The sequence below is a fragment of the Alexandromys fortis genome, unplaced genomic scaffold (genome assembly GCF_014885135.2).
Source record: "Alexandromys fortis isolate MF-2015 unplaced genomic scaffold, M_Fortis_MF-2015_v1.1 scaffold_16, whole genome shotgun sequence".
Taxonomy (NCBI): domain Eukaryota; kingdom Metazoa; phylum Chordata; class Mammalia; order Rodentia; family Cricetidae; genus Alexandromys; species Alexandromys fortis.
The window spans coordinates 2,440,297-2,455,457 of record NW_026067893.1 but is presented as its reverse complement, the minus strand read 5'-3'; the positions used below and the strand labels follow the sequence as shown (position 1 = coordinate 2,455,457).

The 15,161-nt window shown below is 40.6% G+C and overlaps 1 protein-coding gene across 1 annotated transcript in view; it reads left to right on the top strand.

The window, feature by feature from the left end:
- The first annotated feature begins 200 nt into the window (after positions 1-200).
- Positions 201-15,161, top strand: part of Ccdc172 (coiled-coil domain containing 172) — a 57,967-nt gene continuing 43,006 nt past the window's right edge. The window contains exons 1-2 of the mRNA XM_050144480.1: positions 201-279; positions 473-558. Of these exons, the coding sequence (XP_050000437.1) occupies positions 201-279; positions 473-558 (165 nt within the window). The remainder of the gene's footprint in view (positions 280-472; positions 559-15,161) is intronic.

The window sequence follows — 15,161 nt, the reverse complement described above, 5'->3', positions numbered from 1 at the left end:
AGGCAAGGCTGGAAACCCTCAGGGCGTGGCGGAGAGGACTGAGGAGCAAGGCCCCGGCCTCCGCCCTGCCAGCACGGCCTGCGCAGGCGTGGGTGCTGCGGGCAGCCCAGCTGGGCACCGCCACGGAAGCCTTCTTGTTTGTTTTCCAGGATCCTCAGGCTCCGGTATAAAATATTTAAAGGCGCACGAAGCTTCCCGAGATGAGTCTGGAGTCATTGTTTGAGCACATCATCTTCACTGAGCACCAGGCGGAGGAGAGCCGCAGGGCACTGCGGGAAGGTCAGGGGCCCTGCCCTATGGGGCCTTCTGGAGCGGGGTGTCAGGAGCAGAGGAAGGAGGGGAGGTCAAGGAGGGGAGTTTGCAGTCTGGAGGGAACGAAGTTGAAAAGTCACATGCCAACTGCTTCTGAGATGGAGACTTGAGACTCAAGGTGCATGTGAGTTAAGATTTTGTGCGCGCTTGTGTGTTGCAGTGAGATCAGAAATTACCAGATGTCGTGGGAGGATTAAGAAAGCGACAGAGGATCTCAATGAAGAGAAAGTCAAGTTGGAATCCAAGGTAAGGATGCGTAGAGCACGCTAATTAGGGCTTGAGAAGATCTGATCTCGGCTGTGGGAAACTGTCACTGTTTACTTACCCTTCAACCAGGAAACTCGAGAATTAGATACTCTAGTTCTGTGTTGTCTAATATTTAATGTTCTGAACCCGGCGGTATCTTTAGGAAGTGGCCCCAAGGAAGCCAGCCTTAAATAACGAATTCATTGTCCATTTTGTGTGATGGTTAATGTTTATAAGAGAACACAATGTCGTTGAAAGAATAATTGTTCAATAAGTAGTTAGTGCAGCATATAAATTTTAAATGCTAAATAATTTAGGTATGCTGTGTGGATGTAATGGATTGCGTGTATCTTTCAATGTGTATCGGCTCTCTGCTTCTCAGTTCGCTACCACATTTTTGGACATGCCTCATCTAAAAGTATCCTTTTCTCGCTCTCATTTCTCCTTCTGATGCCTTTGTAAAGTCCTGGGTTTTAAAAAATTGAACCAAGAGAATCCGCTAGCTTTAGGAAAGATTCTGAGCTCTGGGTAGAATTTCGGGGAAGCAAAGAGATGTAGTAGAAGAAACCTTGTAGCAAAGGGAGGGAGGACTCTAGACCCCAGCCGAGGGCTGGTGCATACAGTAGGAGGAAAGTGATTCTGGATTTGACCAGAGAGGGGCAACAAAAGTGCTTTTAGGGGGCTCTTTGCACCCTGATCACGAAGATGGGACAGATAGTGAAGATGGTGAGACCACATGGAGGCCTCACTCTGGATAGAAGGACACAGACGTCCAAGATAGTGTTCCAGCACTTAAAGATTAACTACGCAATCAGTGTGCATAGTCTTGTTTACATAGTTACTATACTTTTGTCTATAAAATATTCATTTTCTTACATACTGAATATAAATTTATATGTAAATTAAATATAAATTTGTAAATGATCACTCTAATTTAGCTTACAATTGTGAAGAATTTTAAGTTTTCTGTGAATAATGTAATTCTGGAGGCTTCAACCCCCAGTGAGTATCTATTCTTCTTTCCCATCCTGCTCATACATCATAAAGTCCTCCCTGGATAGCTATGTAAAATTCTTCTACCAATCATCAGCCAGACTCCTGTTTTCAGTCTTTGAGAGGAACATTTTTAGATTTATTTTTCTTATCCACCTTTATTCTCCTTGTGTTTCTTGCTTAAAAAACATTGTATGTGAGTGTGTTCATTACTAAGAGTGTAAGAGTAAGGAAAGAGCTATCTTAATTTCACAAATTTGTACATGTTTGTGGGTCCATGTGTTTTTTGCATACATTTTATAATGCTCAAATCCAGGTTAATGTGTGTAGGCCAACATTTATCTTCTCTTTGTGGTGAAAATATTACATATCTTTGAATCTTTTAGTGTATGTTATTAGCTATAGTCACCATGCTGTCCAATAGAATACCTGGATGCATTCCTCCTAACTGTGAGTACTGCACCACCCATCAGTCTGTCCTTGCCTCCCCTTTCAACTAGAAGAGACTGTCTTTGAAAATATAACTTGGGGCTATTATTCATTGAGCCCTTAGCTCTTGTTTTTCCTATAATGAGAGAGAAAGTAGCCCGCAGTGACAATGCCCAAAGCTGGTGGGATGGCCAAAACATGGAGTGTCATGATGTAGCTGTCTTTTCCTTGAAGAAAATTAAGATAATTTGAAAGTTGGCAAATAGAAGCCAATGAAGAAAAGGGTCACAGAGAGAAAGAGAGACAGAGAGAAAGACAGACAGACAGACATCACCACCTCCATACTCCCTGGTCTTGCCTGCTAATAGGGCTCATGTCCTGGGTACTGTCCAAAGACCACATTAACTCCTTTAGTTCTGGCAGTCACGCTGAGAGAAGGAGCCATCATTCCACTTTTGTAGGTGGAGAAGCTGAGTGTTGAAATGACCTGTCTGTAACATATAATATAAAACCAAAATAACTACCACAAAGACACAATTGATTAAGGAAAATATATCTCTATTAAAACAGATTCTTGAGCTCATCCTAATCATTCTTTCATGACATGTAGTAATGTGTCTGAAGCTTTGCATTAGGAGCAATATTCTTTAAAGGTCACCTCTGTAAGTTTTTGTATAAAGTTCATTTTTTCTGGGATTGAAGATATTGTCCTGACAGCAGATAGTAAATATTTTATTTTAAATGTTTTTTCCTTTGTAATGTTTCTTTTGTAAGACAAATTATTATTCTTTGTAATACTTTCTTTGTTAGCTACCTGTTTTACCTGATAATGGAAATGTGGTGTTGACATCTACACACACTTAAAGAAAATGTTGATTTAATTGTTTGTGCCAGAGAAAACACAGCAAATCTCTAATATTGTTTAAAAGCATTCATTGACATTACTAATTAATATAGGCTCATAAATGTCCATTGCTTTTTAATCAGCTCATATACATGGGTAATAATCTAATTGTATCTTACTAATAAAACTAGCATATGAGGGTCACAGTTCATACAACATTAACTTGTAGTTGAGGTAATTTGATTTATAATTAGAGTCAAGATGGTGTGTATATATAAAGATTTTAAAGTGGAATTAAGATTATAATGTAAATGAATAATGGGAAGAGCTAGAGTAGTAATCATAAATTGATTCTCTGTTTCTTTTTTAATCAGAGTTAATTATATGTCTGCCAATAACAATGAAAATACATTTACTTGAATATTTGACTTGGTGCTTATTGACCCATTTATCAAACAGAAACAGCATGAAGAGAAGCTAGAACATGACTTCACTAGAGCAATATTTTAGCTCTTGTATATTTGTATATTCAGAAACTATTTGGTCATTTATTTAGGAAATTGCATGTGGTCAAAAATATATTCATAAGTATAGTATTCTTTTTTCCCCTAATCTATGGAACCTAGGTAGCATGTAATTAGAACTTGAATGATAGCATTTGCCTTTCAGGGCTGGATGAGTCTTTTAAAAGTCTCAGGTTGTATGAGTGAGTTGGGCAGCTACAGTATGCCCAGTTATGCTTAGTATGTGGAAGCAGAAGCTGGGAGAACGCTGTGGTTTCCTTAACGTTCACTGGTCTGCCTAAAGTTCCACTGGTCAGTGGAAGGGTTTGTAGTGTGTGTCAGAGGAACTAAAATTAAGGCTTAGAGAACTAGCATAATTTCTTAGAAGCAACCCATTGAGTTTCTTATGTGTAAAAAATGGCAGGTAATTATAGTGTGGGTAGTTTTTATAAACATATAAAACCCAATACTTCTCCATACTCCTGTGAGATGGGTAAATGGAGGAAAGGATTAGACTAATTATCACATTTGCCATATTTTGCTGGATAAATATATTTTTCTTTTTTAATTTTGTGATTATAATATAAACATTCTCACCTCTCCTTTCTCCCTCCTAACCATCCCATAAGCCTCTCTACTCTCCTTCAAAATCATGGCCTACTCTTTTATTGCATGCCTGTATGTATATGTAGGCACATATGTATTCCTAAAAGTAACCTGATTGGTCTGAATGTTACTTGTAGGTATGCAGAAACACCTTAAGAACAATAAAATAATGTTTTATGAATTCTAAAGAGAATATATTAGAATGAAGTAATAAAAAGGCTCCAGTTATATTTTATATGTAAATGTAGACACTCGGCCATCTAATTGGTAAGGTCAGTCACTCTCTCAGAACTTGCGAAGGCATCTTTTGGTTCTGAATTATTAAATCAAGGAAAAAAACCATAAATAATTACATATTATACATGATAAGTTAATATAAATTTATAATATTAAAACAGAAGGTTTTAGTTGAGGTGATTTGTTTTCTTTTAAAAATTGTGTATTAAAGAAAATACTGCTTATACTTTTTTAATTGATAAAATTTACTTAAAGACATGGATGAAAGAAGACTCTTGTTAGCTCATTGCACAACAGAGATTCTGCTGAAAAAATAATAGGGTGTTGCTGGCTCATGTAACTGGAGATTCATGACGTTCTCAGATGTCCTTGTATCAGGCCACCAATAGCAAAAACCTTGCCTTTGTGGGCTCACTGAACAATAGTTGTTGTTTCCACATGTGCTAGAGGTCCGGAAGGGTACAGACCGTTTATTAAAGCTCAGTTATTAGCTTGTTCTTGTTCTGTGTGTGTTGTCACCGTCCTGCTCTGTTCCATGCATCCTTCCGGAGCACTGTTCTCGTCCTCGACAGTGTTCCTGAAGCTTGGAGGGAGAAGGATGGAGACCAGTAGTTGCTGCTCTGCTGTGCAGCCCAGTGTTTGAGGGTTTTAGGAGGAAAGTCCTCAAACATTTCAACCTGCAGCGCAAGGGTCAGAACTTAGTATTCAGCATTGGCAGGGGAGTCTGGGATTTTGTTTGGTTTAATAGGTAGGATCTCAATCTATACCTGGGGTTGGCCTTTAAATCTGCATCTATCCTAGGCTGTCCTTGAGCCCTTGATAATCCATGGTGTAGGAGGTTCTTCTTTCCATGTGTTGCTTTCATTTTCTGAATAAAGAAACTGTCTTGGCCAGTTGATAGGGCAGAACATAGGTAGGCAGGGAAGACAGAACTGAATGCTGGGAGGAAGAAGGGCTGAGTCAGCGAGATGCTATGGATCCACCACCGGAGATAGATGTGCTGAGACTTTGTTGGTAGGCCAGAGCCTCGTGGTGATATACAGATTAATAGAAATGGGTTAAACTAATATGTAAGAGCCAATAAGAAGTTAGAGCTAATGGGCCAAGCAGAGATTTAATTAATACTTTCCTATGTGATTATTTTGGTTCTGGACACCTGGGACAAATAAGTGGCCTTCCCATTACAGATTGGCTTATCTCTGCCATGGATCCTCCGCCTGAGACAGACAGTAGTTAGAATCTTTGCTGGTAAGCCACTGCCACACGGTGATAAACAGATTCATAGAAATGGGTAAATTAATGTAAGAGTTAGCCAATAAGACGCTAGGGCTAAGGGGCCAAGCAGTGTTTTAATTAATACAGTTACTGTGTGATTGTTTTGGGGCTAAGCGGCCAGGCAGTCGGAAACCAGCAATCAGGCCCTCCTGCAGATCGATCCACTGTCTCAGCCGCTTGCCCCACATTGTCTCTTAGCTAAGGATGAATCACTCTACGTGAATACCTTTAAAGCCTTTCAGGATATAAAGTGGACTTTTTTTTCTTTTGAATAAAGATTAGTGGTAGTTTGGGATGCCTGGAGAAAGCCCCAAAATGGGGCCAAAGACAAACTAGGTTCCTATTACAAAGAATATAGCTTCTCAATCCCAGGTGTCAGGTGTTAGTTAACATTTCTGTTGGGAGTGTAAACCCATACAGCCTCTTTGGATGTCAGTATGGCGATTTCTCAGAAAATTAGGAAACAACCTTCCTCAAGATCCAGCAATACCACTTTTGGGTATATACCCAAAGGATGTTCAATTGTACCACAAGGACATGTGCTCAGATATGTTCATAGCAACATTGTTTGTCATAGCCAGAACCTGCAAACAACCTTAATGCACCTCAACCGAAGAGTGGATAAGGAAAATGTGGTACATTTATACAATGGATTACTACATAGTAGAAAAAACAATGACATCTTGAAATTTGCAGGCAAATGGATGGATGTAGAAAACATCATATTGAGTGAGGTAACCCAGACCTAGAAAGACAAATACCATATGTGCTCACTCATAAGTGACTTTTAGACATAAGGCAAAGAAAAACCAGTGTACAATTTACAATCCCAGAGAACCTAGACAACAATGAGGACCCTAAGAGAGACTTACATAGATCTAAACTACATAGGACTTTGCAAAAGACAAGATCTCCTGAGTAAATTGAGAGCATGGGAATCATGGGAGACAGAAGGGCAGGGGAAAGAGAGGGAGGGGAGCAGAGAAGAAATATATAGGTCAATAAAATCAATAAAAAACAATAACTTGAAAAGAATTCATCTTCAAAACATAAGATGCTAAAAAGCAACCCACAGAAGCTATGCAAGTGCAAGAGCACCAAATACACAGAGCACAAGTCTGTCCTGTCAGGGTATGTAAATATAGTTAATGTATAATGACACTCATGGGATGATAAATAGCACATCAAGACGGTGATTGCCCTGTTAGGGGTGGCAGATAGCTGCAATCAGGGAAGGGTGTACAGGGCACTGAAGCTTTTGTGATGACCTTTTTTCTTAAGACAAGGGTGAGAACACAGCTGCTAGGTCACTTTACAAAAAAAAAATACATCCCTTAAAGTTAGAAGCAGTGATTTATAATCTTTTCACAAGGTTGTGCTGTGGTCATTGATTGTAGAACATTTTCATCTCCCCAGAAAGAAGCACTGCGTCTGTTAGCAGCCACTGCATAGTCCCTAAGCTCCCAAGGCTCACCAGCCATGCATCCTAGGCCATGAACTTCTGTTGCCTGTGGACGTGGTGTTCAGATGTAGGTGCACATTTTGTGACTCACCTGTGTCTCACCGCATAGTCCCTAAACTCCCAAGGGTCACCAGCCCCACGTCCTGAGCCATCCACCTCTGTTGCCTGTGGACATGCTGTACAGGTGAAGATGCACAGTAGTAACATTTTGTGACTTACCTGTGTCTTTTACAGTATTTCTAGACTCATCCATGCTGTAGCATGATAAATGGTATTCATTTCCCTTTTGTGGGTGAATAATGTTCCTTATGTCCACACACTATTTTGTGTGTTTATCAGTGACCATTCAGATTATTTAGTTGTTTTGAATAGCATTGCCATGAATATTTGTTCACAAGTATTTGAGTAAACATATTTTCAAATCTTTTTGAGTACTCCATCTAGGAGTGGAATTGGTAGGTCATATGGGACCTTTGGACTGTTTTCTATTTGATATATTTTTCCTTTAGGAAATGTGAGATGGTTTTCACATCAACTACACACTTCTGCATTTATACCAGTGTGTGTGAGGGCTCCATGTCTCTGTCCTTGTCAACACTTGCTACTTTCTACTTCACTGGGTTTTCAAAAAAACTGTATTCCTGCATGCGTAGTGTGGTGCTTTATTGTGGATTTCATTTTTGATTCCTAAATGACACTGACTGAAGACCCTTTAGGTGCTAGTTAACTATTTGGAATACTCATTTTTGGCATGGGCTCCTGACACACACACACACACACACACACACACACACACACACACACAGTACCTGATAAATGCTTGTGACTGGTTCTTCTGTGAGTAGGCCTGGCCTCTATAATGCCATATCTCCTTTTTTATGGTCACAGAACTAAAAGTATTGCCTTCAAATTAAAGAAAATATCATATATAGCATTTATTGGACTTCTTTTTAGTGCTGTCTTCATGACTTGGAAAAATCCAAAGAATATTTAGAATAACAGTTTAGATCAGACTATAACAACATGCACATTAGCTCTTCTGATGCAGTAGATTGTAACCATCCACGTGGAATGCTTAGTAGCTTGTATCCATAGAGTAGAAAATCCACTCAGCTGTTCCTAATTGTAAAATCCAGGATTCTGCTACCACTCCTATTTTCAAAAGAAGTATCTAAATAAATTATATATCAAGCATCAGACATGGTTTGAACAGAAAAAAATGATCTCCTTGAACTAGGAGGAAAATACTTTAAAGTTTTGCTTCAATTTGAGAAAATGTTAGACTCAATTTGAGTTTGCAGCCCCATGAGCTACAGCACTGAAGAAGACCCTTTCAGATTTACTTATTATCTATGAGTTTAGAAAAATTATGATTTTCACATCTCCTGAGAATCTCCAGTCATTCATAAAACATTCACTGTACAACTTCTAAGTCACACTGTGATTGGTAAATAAATTACGATACCATCATTTGTCTGTCTGTCTGTGTATGCATGCATGTGTGTATTGCTGTGGAGACCAGAAGAAGGCACCCAGAGTGGAGCTGCAGTTATAAGTGGAGGTGAGCAGCCTGACCTCTGTGCTGGGAATGCAGCGGTCTCTTCAGCCTGTGATACCTTTCTTAATAATGACTTCAGTTCTCTAATGCTAACTGTAAACTCAAGACTTCTGAGCTTCTCATGAAACAGAATTAGTTTTTCCTATAATTCTTCAAAGAAAGCCTTATGCTTGTCATGAGAATTATCAAAAACTTGGAAATAGGCAAGAGGAATGTGGGTTCTAGGAACTGAAATCAGGTCTACTGCAAGTATTTACTTTATGATGTGGGAGTCCTCTCTGTGTGCTGTGATTACCATTAATGAATAAAGAAACTGTTTTGGAGCTATAGCAAGGCAAAACTTAGGTAGGCAGAACAAGCTAGGCTGAATGCTGGGAGAAAAAAGGACGGAGTCAGGGAGAAGCTATGTATTCTCTGGAGACAGACACTGGGAACTTTAGCTCGTAAACCATAGCCACGAGGCGATAAACAGAATAATAGAGATGGGTTAGTTTAGGATACGAGTTTAGCCAGAAATACGCTTAAGCTATTGGCCAAACAGTATTGCAAATAATATTGTTTTCTGAGTGGTTATTTTGGGGCTAAGTGGCTAGGAACCAACAAGTGGCACCCTCCTCTAACAACTTTAAGCTTCTGAAACATCTCTTCAGCCCCCTGGATTTATACACTTTTTTTTTTTTTTTTTTTTTTTTTTTTTTTTTNGTTTTCCGAGACAGGGTTTCTCTGTGGTTTTGGAGCCTGTCCTGGAACTAGCTCTTGTAGACCAGGCTGGTCTCGAACTCACAGAGATCTGCCTGCCTCTGCCTCCCAAGTGCTGGGATTAAAGGCATGCGCCACCACTGCCCGGCAGGTTTTTTTTTTTTGGTTTTATATACATTTTTTTTACATTACTTAATACCTGCCTATTTTCCTCAAATAATTTTCTATTTATTATACTTAGGGTCATAAGCAATTTTTGTAGCTGCATAGTATTCCAATAAATATTGTACTGTATTTTAGTTAGCTCATTTCCTACTGATAGTATTTACTGCCGTATTAGTAAATTCTGCTTTTTTTTTTAGGAGAACATAGCACAAATTGATATATCAACAAAACATATTTTTAAAGCTTTTAAGACATTCTCCCAGAATTATTCCAGTGAAAATTGCCAAAACATCATCATTTATATACCTGAAATTAATAAGTTGTTATAACATAAGAATATTGCCTCCTTTGAAGTTTTAATTTGAATGTTATTAACTTTTTAATTTCTTATAGATTCCATTTTTATGCTAAACCTATTACCCTTTACCATTTAAATCTTGGCTTATGGTATAGTTTTCTCATTAGAGTTTGTAATTTTTATGTTGTTAGAATCTTTGATAATACTTATTTTAATATTTATTCATGTATTTGCATCTGAACAATGCCTTTTTCTGGTACTCTGAAGGGTCTTGGAGAAGAGACTTCCAGGATGAGTGAATGGCGATTCTGTGCAAAAGCTGTAGAGGAAGTGGTTCTGGCACGCTTAAGGAATAGCCAGGAAAAACAATAGGTCAGAGAAGGGAGAACGAGAGAGAGATTGTGGGAGGTTGGAGACTGATGGGTGTGATGTGCAGAGCAGACAAGGGTTTCTATGCTGATCCTTCTTTGCTTGCTAAGTTAGAGCTGTTGTGTCCTGCTGGGACACTGTGGTTCGGAAATGCACAAGTACCTGCTTTGTGAAAAGGCGGGATGGCGAATGCCTTGAATCTCAGTGCTAGGGAGGCAGAGTCTGGGGATCTTTACAAGTTAATATTTATTCATGTATTTGCATCTGAACAATGTCTTTTTCTGTACCAGCCTGCTGTACATAGGGAGATCCTGGCCAGTCAAGGATACATAGTGAAACCTGTTTCAAAGGAAAAAAAAAGAAAGAGAAAAGCTAAAGCCTTAATGTCTGCTACAGTCTGCTCATTGATACACTCTGGCCTTTGAAATGTTTCCTGTCGAGGCTGTCATAACCGTAGGCTTTCCCTCTGACCTTGTGTGATTTTAGGGATGTGAGATCTGCGTGTCTTCCTTGTGTCTCTTATGAAAAGTTGCCTCCTTTTGCTTTTGGAGCAAGCACAGTGCGGCTTGTTGGAGGCTGAGCTGCTTCAAGCAGTGCCAGGTGCGGGAGGAGTGCCTCTCATTACCTGAATCAAATGGTAATCTAAAATGCTCTTGTCACTTCAGTTTCTGAGTATGCAGGCAGCAAGGACAGTGACGAGCCGCGGATGGCACGTTGTCGAGCAGACCCAGTCATTAGACAAGCCCCTCAGTGCCCAGGGGAATAGAAGGGGAGGAAGAAACAGAACTAACAAGGGTGATGGTACGGCCCCAAGTTCAGCATCTCGAAAACAGCACATTTTATGACACAGCTTGGCCGTTTGAGTCTAGAATGCGCCATTAAGGCTTTATGTAGATATTTTCATTTTCAATCAGAAGATAGATAGAGATGAGAAAGAGAAACTGGTATTCTTGGCATTAGGAACTTCTAACTCCTTTCATTATATTTGCAAGCAGTCTTGAGAGCATGGGCAATTTAGGAGACAGAGTTAATCATTTCTTTAGTTTTATAACTTTTGTTTACTTTAAATGACTCAAGCTGTCATGGGAATGTTGGTGCCTCAGTTCAGACTTGCTATGTTTGGGAATATTTCTTAGCACAATTTGTATTTTAAGGTGTCTTCCCATCAGATCCCTCCCCGGCTGTTACCTTGTAGTAAAGCAGAGCTAAGGAGTCTCCAGGCAGTTAGTGTTAGTATTCAGGCATCTGTACTGGCCTGCCCTTAGGGATTCTGACAGCCTACCTAAATCCTAAACCTAAGGATTTAGCTGCTGCCACTAAGTGTACCTCTGATGTGGGAATCCCCTCTGTGTGCTTTGAATATGTTTTGTTATCATTGGTTAATAAAGAAACTGCTTGGGCCTATGGCAGCACAGAATAGAGCAAGGAGGGAATTCCAAGCAGAGATAAAGGGGAAAAGAAAGCAGAATCAGAGAGACACCATGTAGCTGCTAAAAGAGAAAGATGCCTGCCCTAAAAACCTTACCTGTAAACCATGAGCCTTGTGGTAAAATATAAAATAATAGGAATGGGGTACTTTAAGATGTAAGAGTTAGTTAATAAGAAGCCTGAGCTGATAGGCTGAGCAGTATTTTAATTAATATAGTTTCTGTGTGATTATTTTGGGCCTGGGTGCCGGGAAACAAATGAGCAGTCTCTACGTACGCACCTCCTGTGCACATTGCCACTTTGGGCCTTTCTCATCTCCCATCTTTCTCTCTCTGTCTCTTTCTTGCTCCTGTTTTTTTTTTAAATTACAACATTGGTTCCCTGACCAGGAAAGGCTCTCCTGGCACTTCCTCCTTCCCACCAGCCATCTGAGGTGCATTGCAACACAGAAACCTGGTCCACATATGACAGCTTCGTTTCTCTGGATTACTGGGTCCCTCCATTCAACACTGGCATGGTTGGTGAGCCCCTCTGCCTTCCCCACCTTTGGCTATTTCCCACGAGTGAAGACTAGTCTCTCCAGCATGGTGTCTTACCTTTTGGCCTCATTAAGCCTCATGACCAGGCAACCATGGCTCTCTTGGGATCAGAGAACTTGGCCCCTGCCCTTTGCCGGATGACTCGCGGGAGGCCCCTGCCTGTCTTATTTCTCGGACCCTCAAGTCCTTCGGGCTTGACTTGATTGACAAATCATCAAGCTGCTTGTGTCTTTCTCATTCTATCCCTGCGTGATAAAAGCCATTGGATCTTGTTCTGCCTCACTCGTGGGGAATAAGCCTACCAAAAATCTGCTTCCTGGCACTTTATATCCTGATGTTTTATGGAGCCTTTGCAGCATTCTGCCAGAGATCTTGATAGATGGGATGAGGTGTCCCCCTTTCACTCTCCCACTTTCTCCTCCCCCAGTAAACCTCTTACACTAACTCTGTTGCCGGTGGCATGTTTGCTTAGAGGCAGAGCCCACTGAAAGGTAATCACTTCATGCCGGGCCTCTATCCACCTGCTCCACCCTCAGCAGAGCCCTCTTCCACCTGCAGCAAATCTGCCTTCTCGTTCACTAGCGACTTTGCCTTTTATTCTGTATTGGCAACTGGGTTTCTGGTAGGGTTACCTGCCTCAGACCATTGCCCTGGATGTGAGGCTTCATTTCTTCAGCCCAGTCCTCTCTTTGCCTTCTGTCTTTTCTTGAAGTCCTGGTACCAGGTGACTGTGTCTCTCTTGTGCTCAGATCCCTTGGCCCCTGCTCTGTGTTTGAATCACTGAATAGCCTGTGCCGTCTCTTCTCTGCCTCACTCATGGGGACTGTGTCATTGTTTATACCTCCTTGGTCCCATTAGGATGTTGTTTTGGATCCACTGACCATTCCTAACCACCGATTGTGTTGTGGGACTACCATCTGTTGGCAGATCTGGAGGCACAAGATTAACAAACATGTCCAGGGGATGCTGTGGTGATGGGAAAGGATCAGGAGCTTTAAGCCCTAGGGAGTCAACTTGGATCCACCTTGAACAGCATTTTGCCAGATCCAGGTACTGCCTGACAGTTCCACAGAGCCTGGACAGTGAAGTGAAACAGCCAGAGACCACAGGACTTGGCCAGCATCCCAACTTTCTCAGGTTCCCCCAAAGATTGCGACACCACTAGGTCAGCATAAAGCATGGCATCCTCATCCCCACCTCACCTGGTACAATTTCTAACTCCTCAACTTCTTAAAAAAAAAAAAAAACAAAAGGAGAAATTTTAGCATCCAGGCATCTGTTACTTGCTTGCCCTTGGGGCCTTAAGAGGACACGTCCTCAGCTGCAGCCACTAAGAGCACCTCCTGTGTACATTCACTACTTTCCCTTAAAAAGGTGGGCCTTGCTCACCTCCTCATCTCTCTTTCTGTCTCTGTCTCTCTTTCCCCTGGCATTTTAAAAATTTACAGCAGTTAGTGATTCTGTGAGTGGCCTCTGATTTTGATGCCCAGTGTAGTCAGGGTTATATTAGAAGAGCCACTAAAATTGTCCCATCAGTGGCCTGGCGTTTAAGCACACAGTCTTGGAAGGAAGCTTAAGAAAGTAATTTGGATAATGGAAAGAGCAGGAAGAATTATTCTCTGCTTCCTGGGGAGAGGCCATGAGAGCTATTCCCTCTGAAAACAAAGCTCATGGTGATGGTTGTGGAGAGCAGAGGACAACTTGGTGTAGTTGATGCTCTCCTACTCTGTGGGTTCCATGAGTATCATGTCAGCAGCAAAATTAGAAGCCAAGAATCTCCATTCTAAAGGACATACTATTTCAAGTGCCTTGGTACATTAAAGCAGAGCTTACCAGCCCATGACCTGCAGACTGCATGTGTACCATTCTGGAGTACTTAGTGAAAACATGAGATTCACTTGCAATTTTTATTTATTTATTTAGTCTTTTTTTTTTTTGAGACAGGGTTTCTCTATAGCTTTGGAGCTTGTCCTGGAACTAGTTCTTGTAGACCAGGTTGGACTTGAACTCACAGAGATCTGTCTGTCTCTCCTCCCGGGTGCTGGGATTAAAGGTGTGCACCACCACTGCCTGGTCGCAATTTTTATTTATTTTGGTAACTAAATTGTACAGTGTTCAAACATGATCTCTGTATGGGATACTATAGTGTCATAGTGTGTCTGAAGCATTTCTGTGTTTCTCTGGCTAATATTCACAGTGAGGTTCTGTGTCCTGGACACAGGGGAACTTAGTATTTGATGATTTTCCTAGTTGTCTCCAGAACTTCCATACATTAACTTTTACTGCTGGGTTGCTGATGTCATTTCTTATTATCAGAATTACTTTGAAATAGCTTTAGCATTTCCATTTTAATGTCCTGATTTAGCACAAAGGATATAGGAAGACCTGAATTTTAGCCCCACACTTGCCCCTAATTAATTATATATCCTTTAGAAATCTTAAACTTGTTGACCTTATTTTACTGTCATGAAGTAGCCCTGAAGTGTCCTGTCCTTACACTAAACAAATGGAGACGTCATGGTCCTCCCCTTGTCTTCCCTGTTGACTGTATGTGATCCTGAAGTCTGGGAAACACATTTTCTGTTCTGCATTGCAGACACAAGACACCTTCTCATTGTGACCTCCATACCTCCAGTCATGCAAATTATGTCTCCATCTTTCTTAAAATATGGATGATGAAAACTGCACCTAGGACTGTAGGTTGGGGCAGCTGTGCTATGGTCTTATATAAATGGAAGATCATTTCTATTTCACTGCAGCTATTTTTTCAAAATGCCAGTATTCCTAGGACTTAGTGGCTATAATATTTCAAAATGTCTTTGAAGCCAACCCTTTGCCTCTGGAAGAGACTGTTCCAGGCTCTTTACTATTCAATATCTTCTGGGACAGAGATTTCACAACCTGTCTCTCACCTTGAGGAAGTTCTTATAACTAATATAAATCTTGCTTTCTGCAATTTCAGTTGAATTTGTATCGTTTTTCTTTTCTCTGTAGAGATGTGAACAGCCCTAAACTGGAGGTTATACATTCTCATGAGGGCCGGTACCAAACACTGTAGAAAAATTGTTTCAGCATCTGTGTCTCTGATTGTCATTCTTATATTCAATTCATGTCTCAGAAGGTGGTGTTTTAAAAGTGCAAATTAAACAATAGTTTCTACCTAATATCAGTGCTTATGAAATCATTTAATCTTTGAAA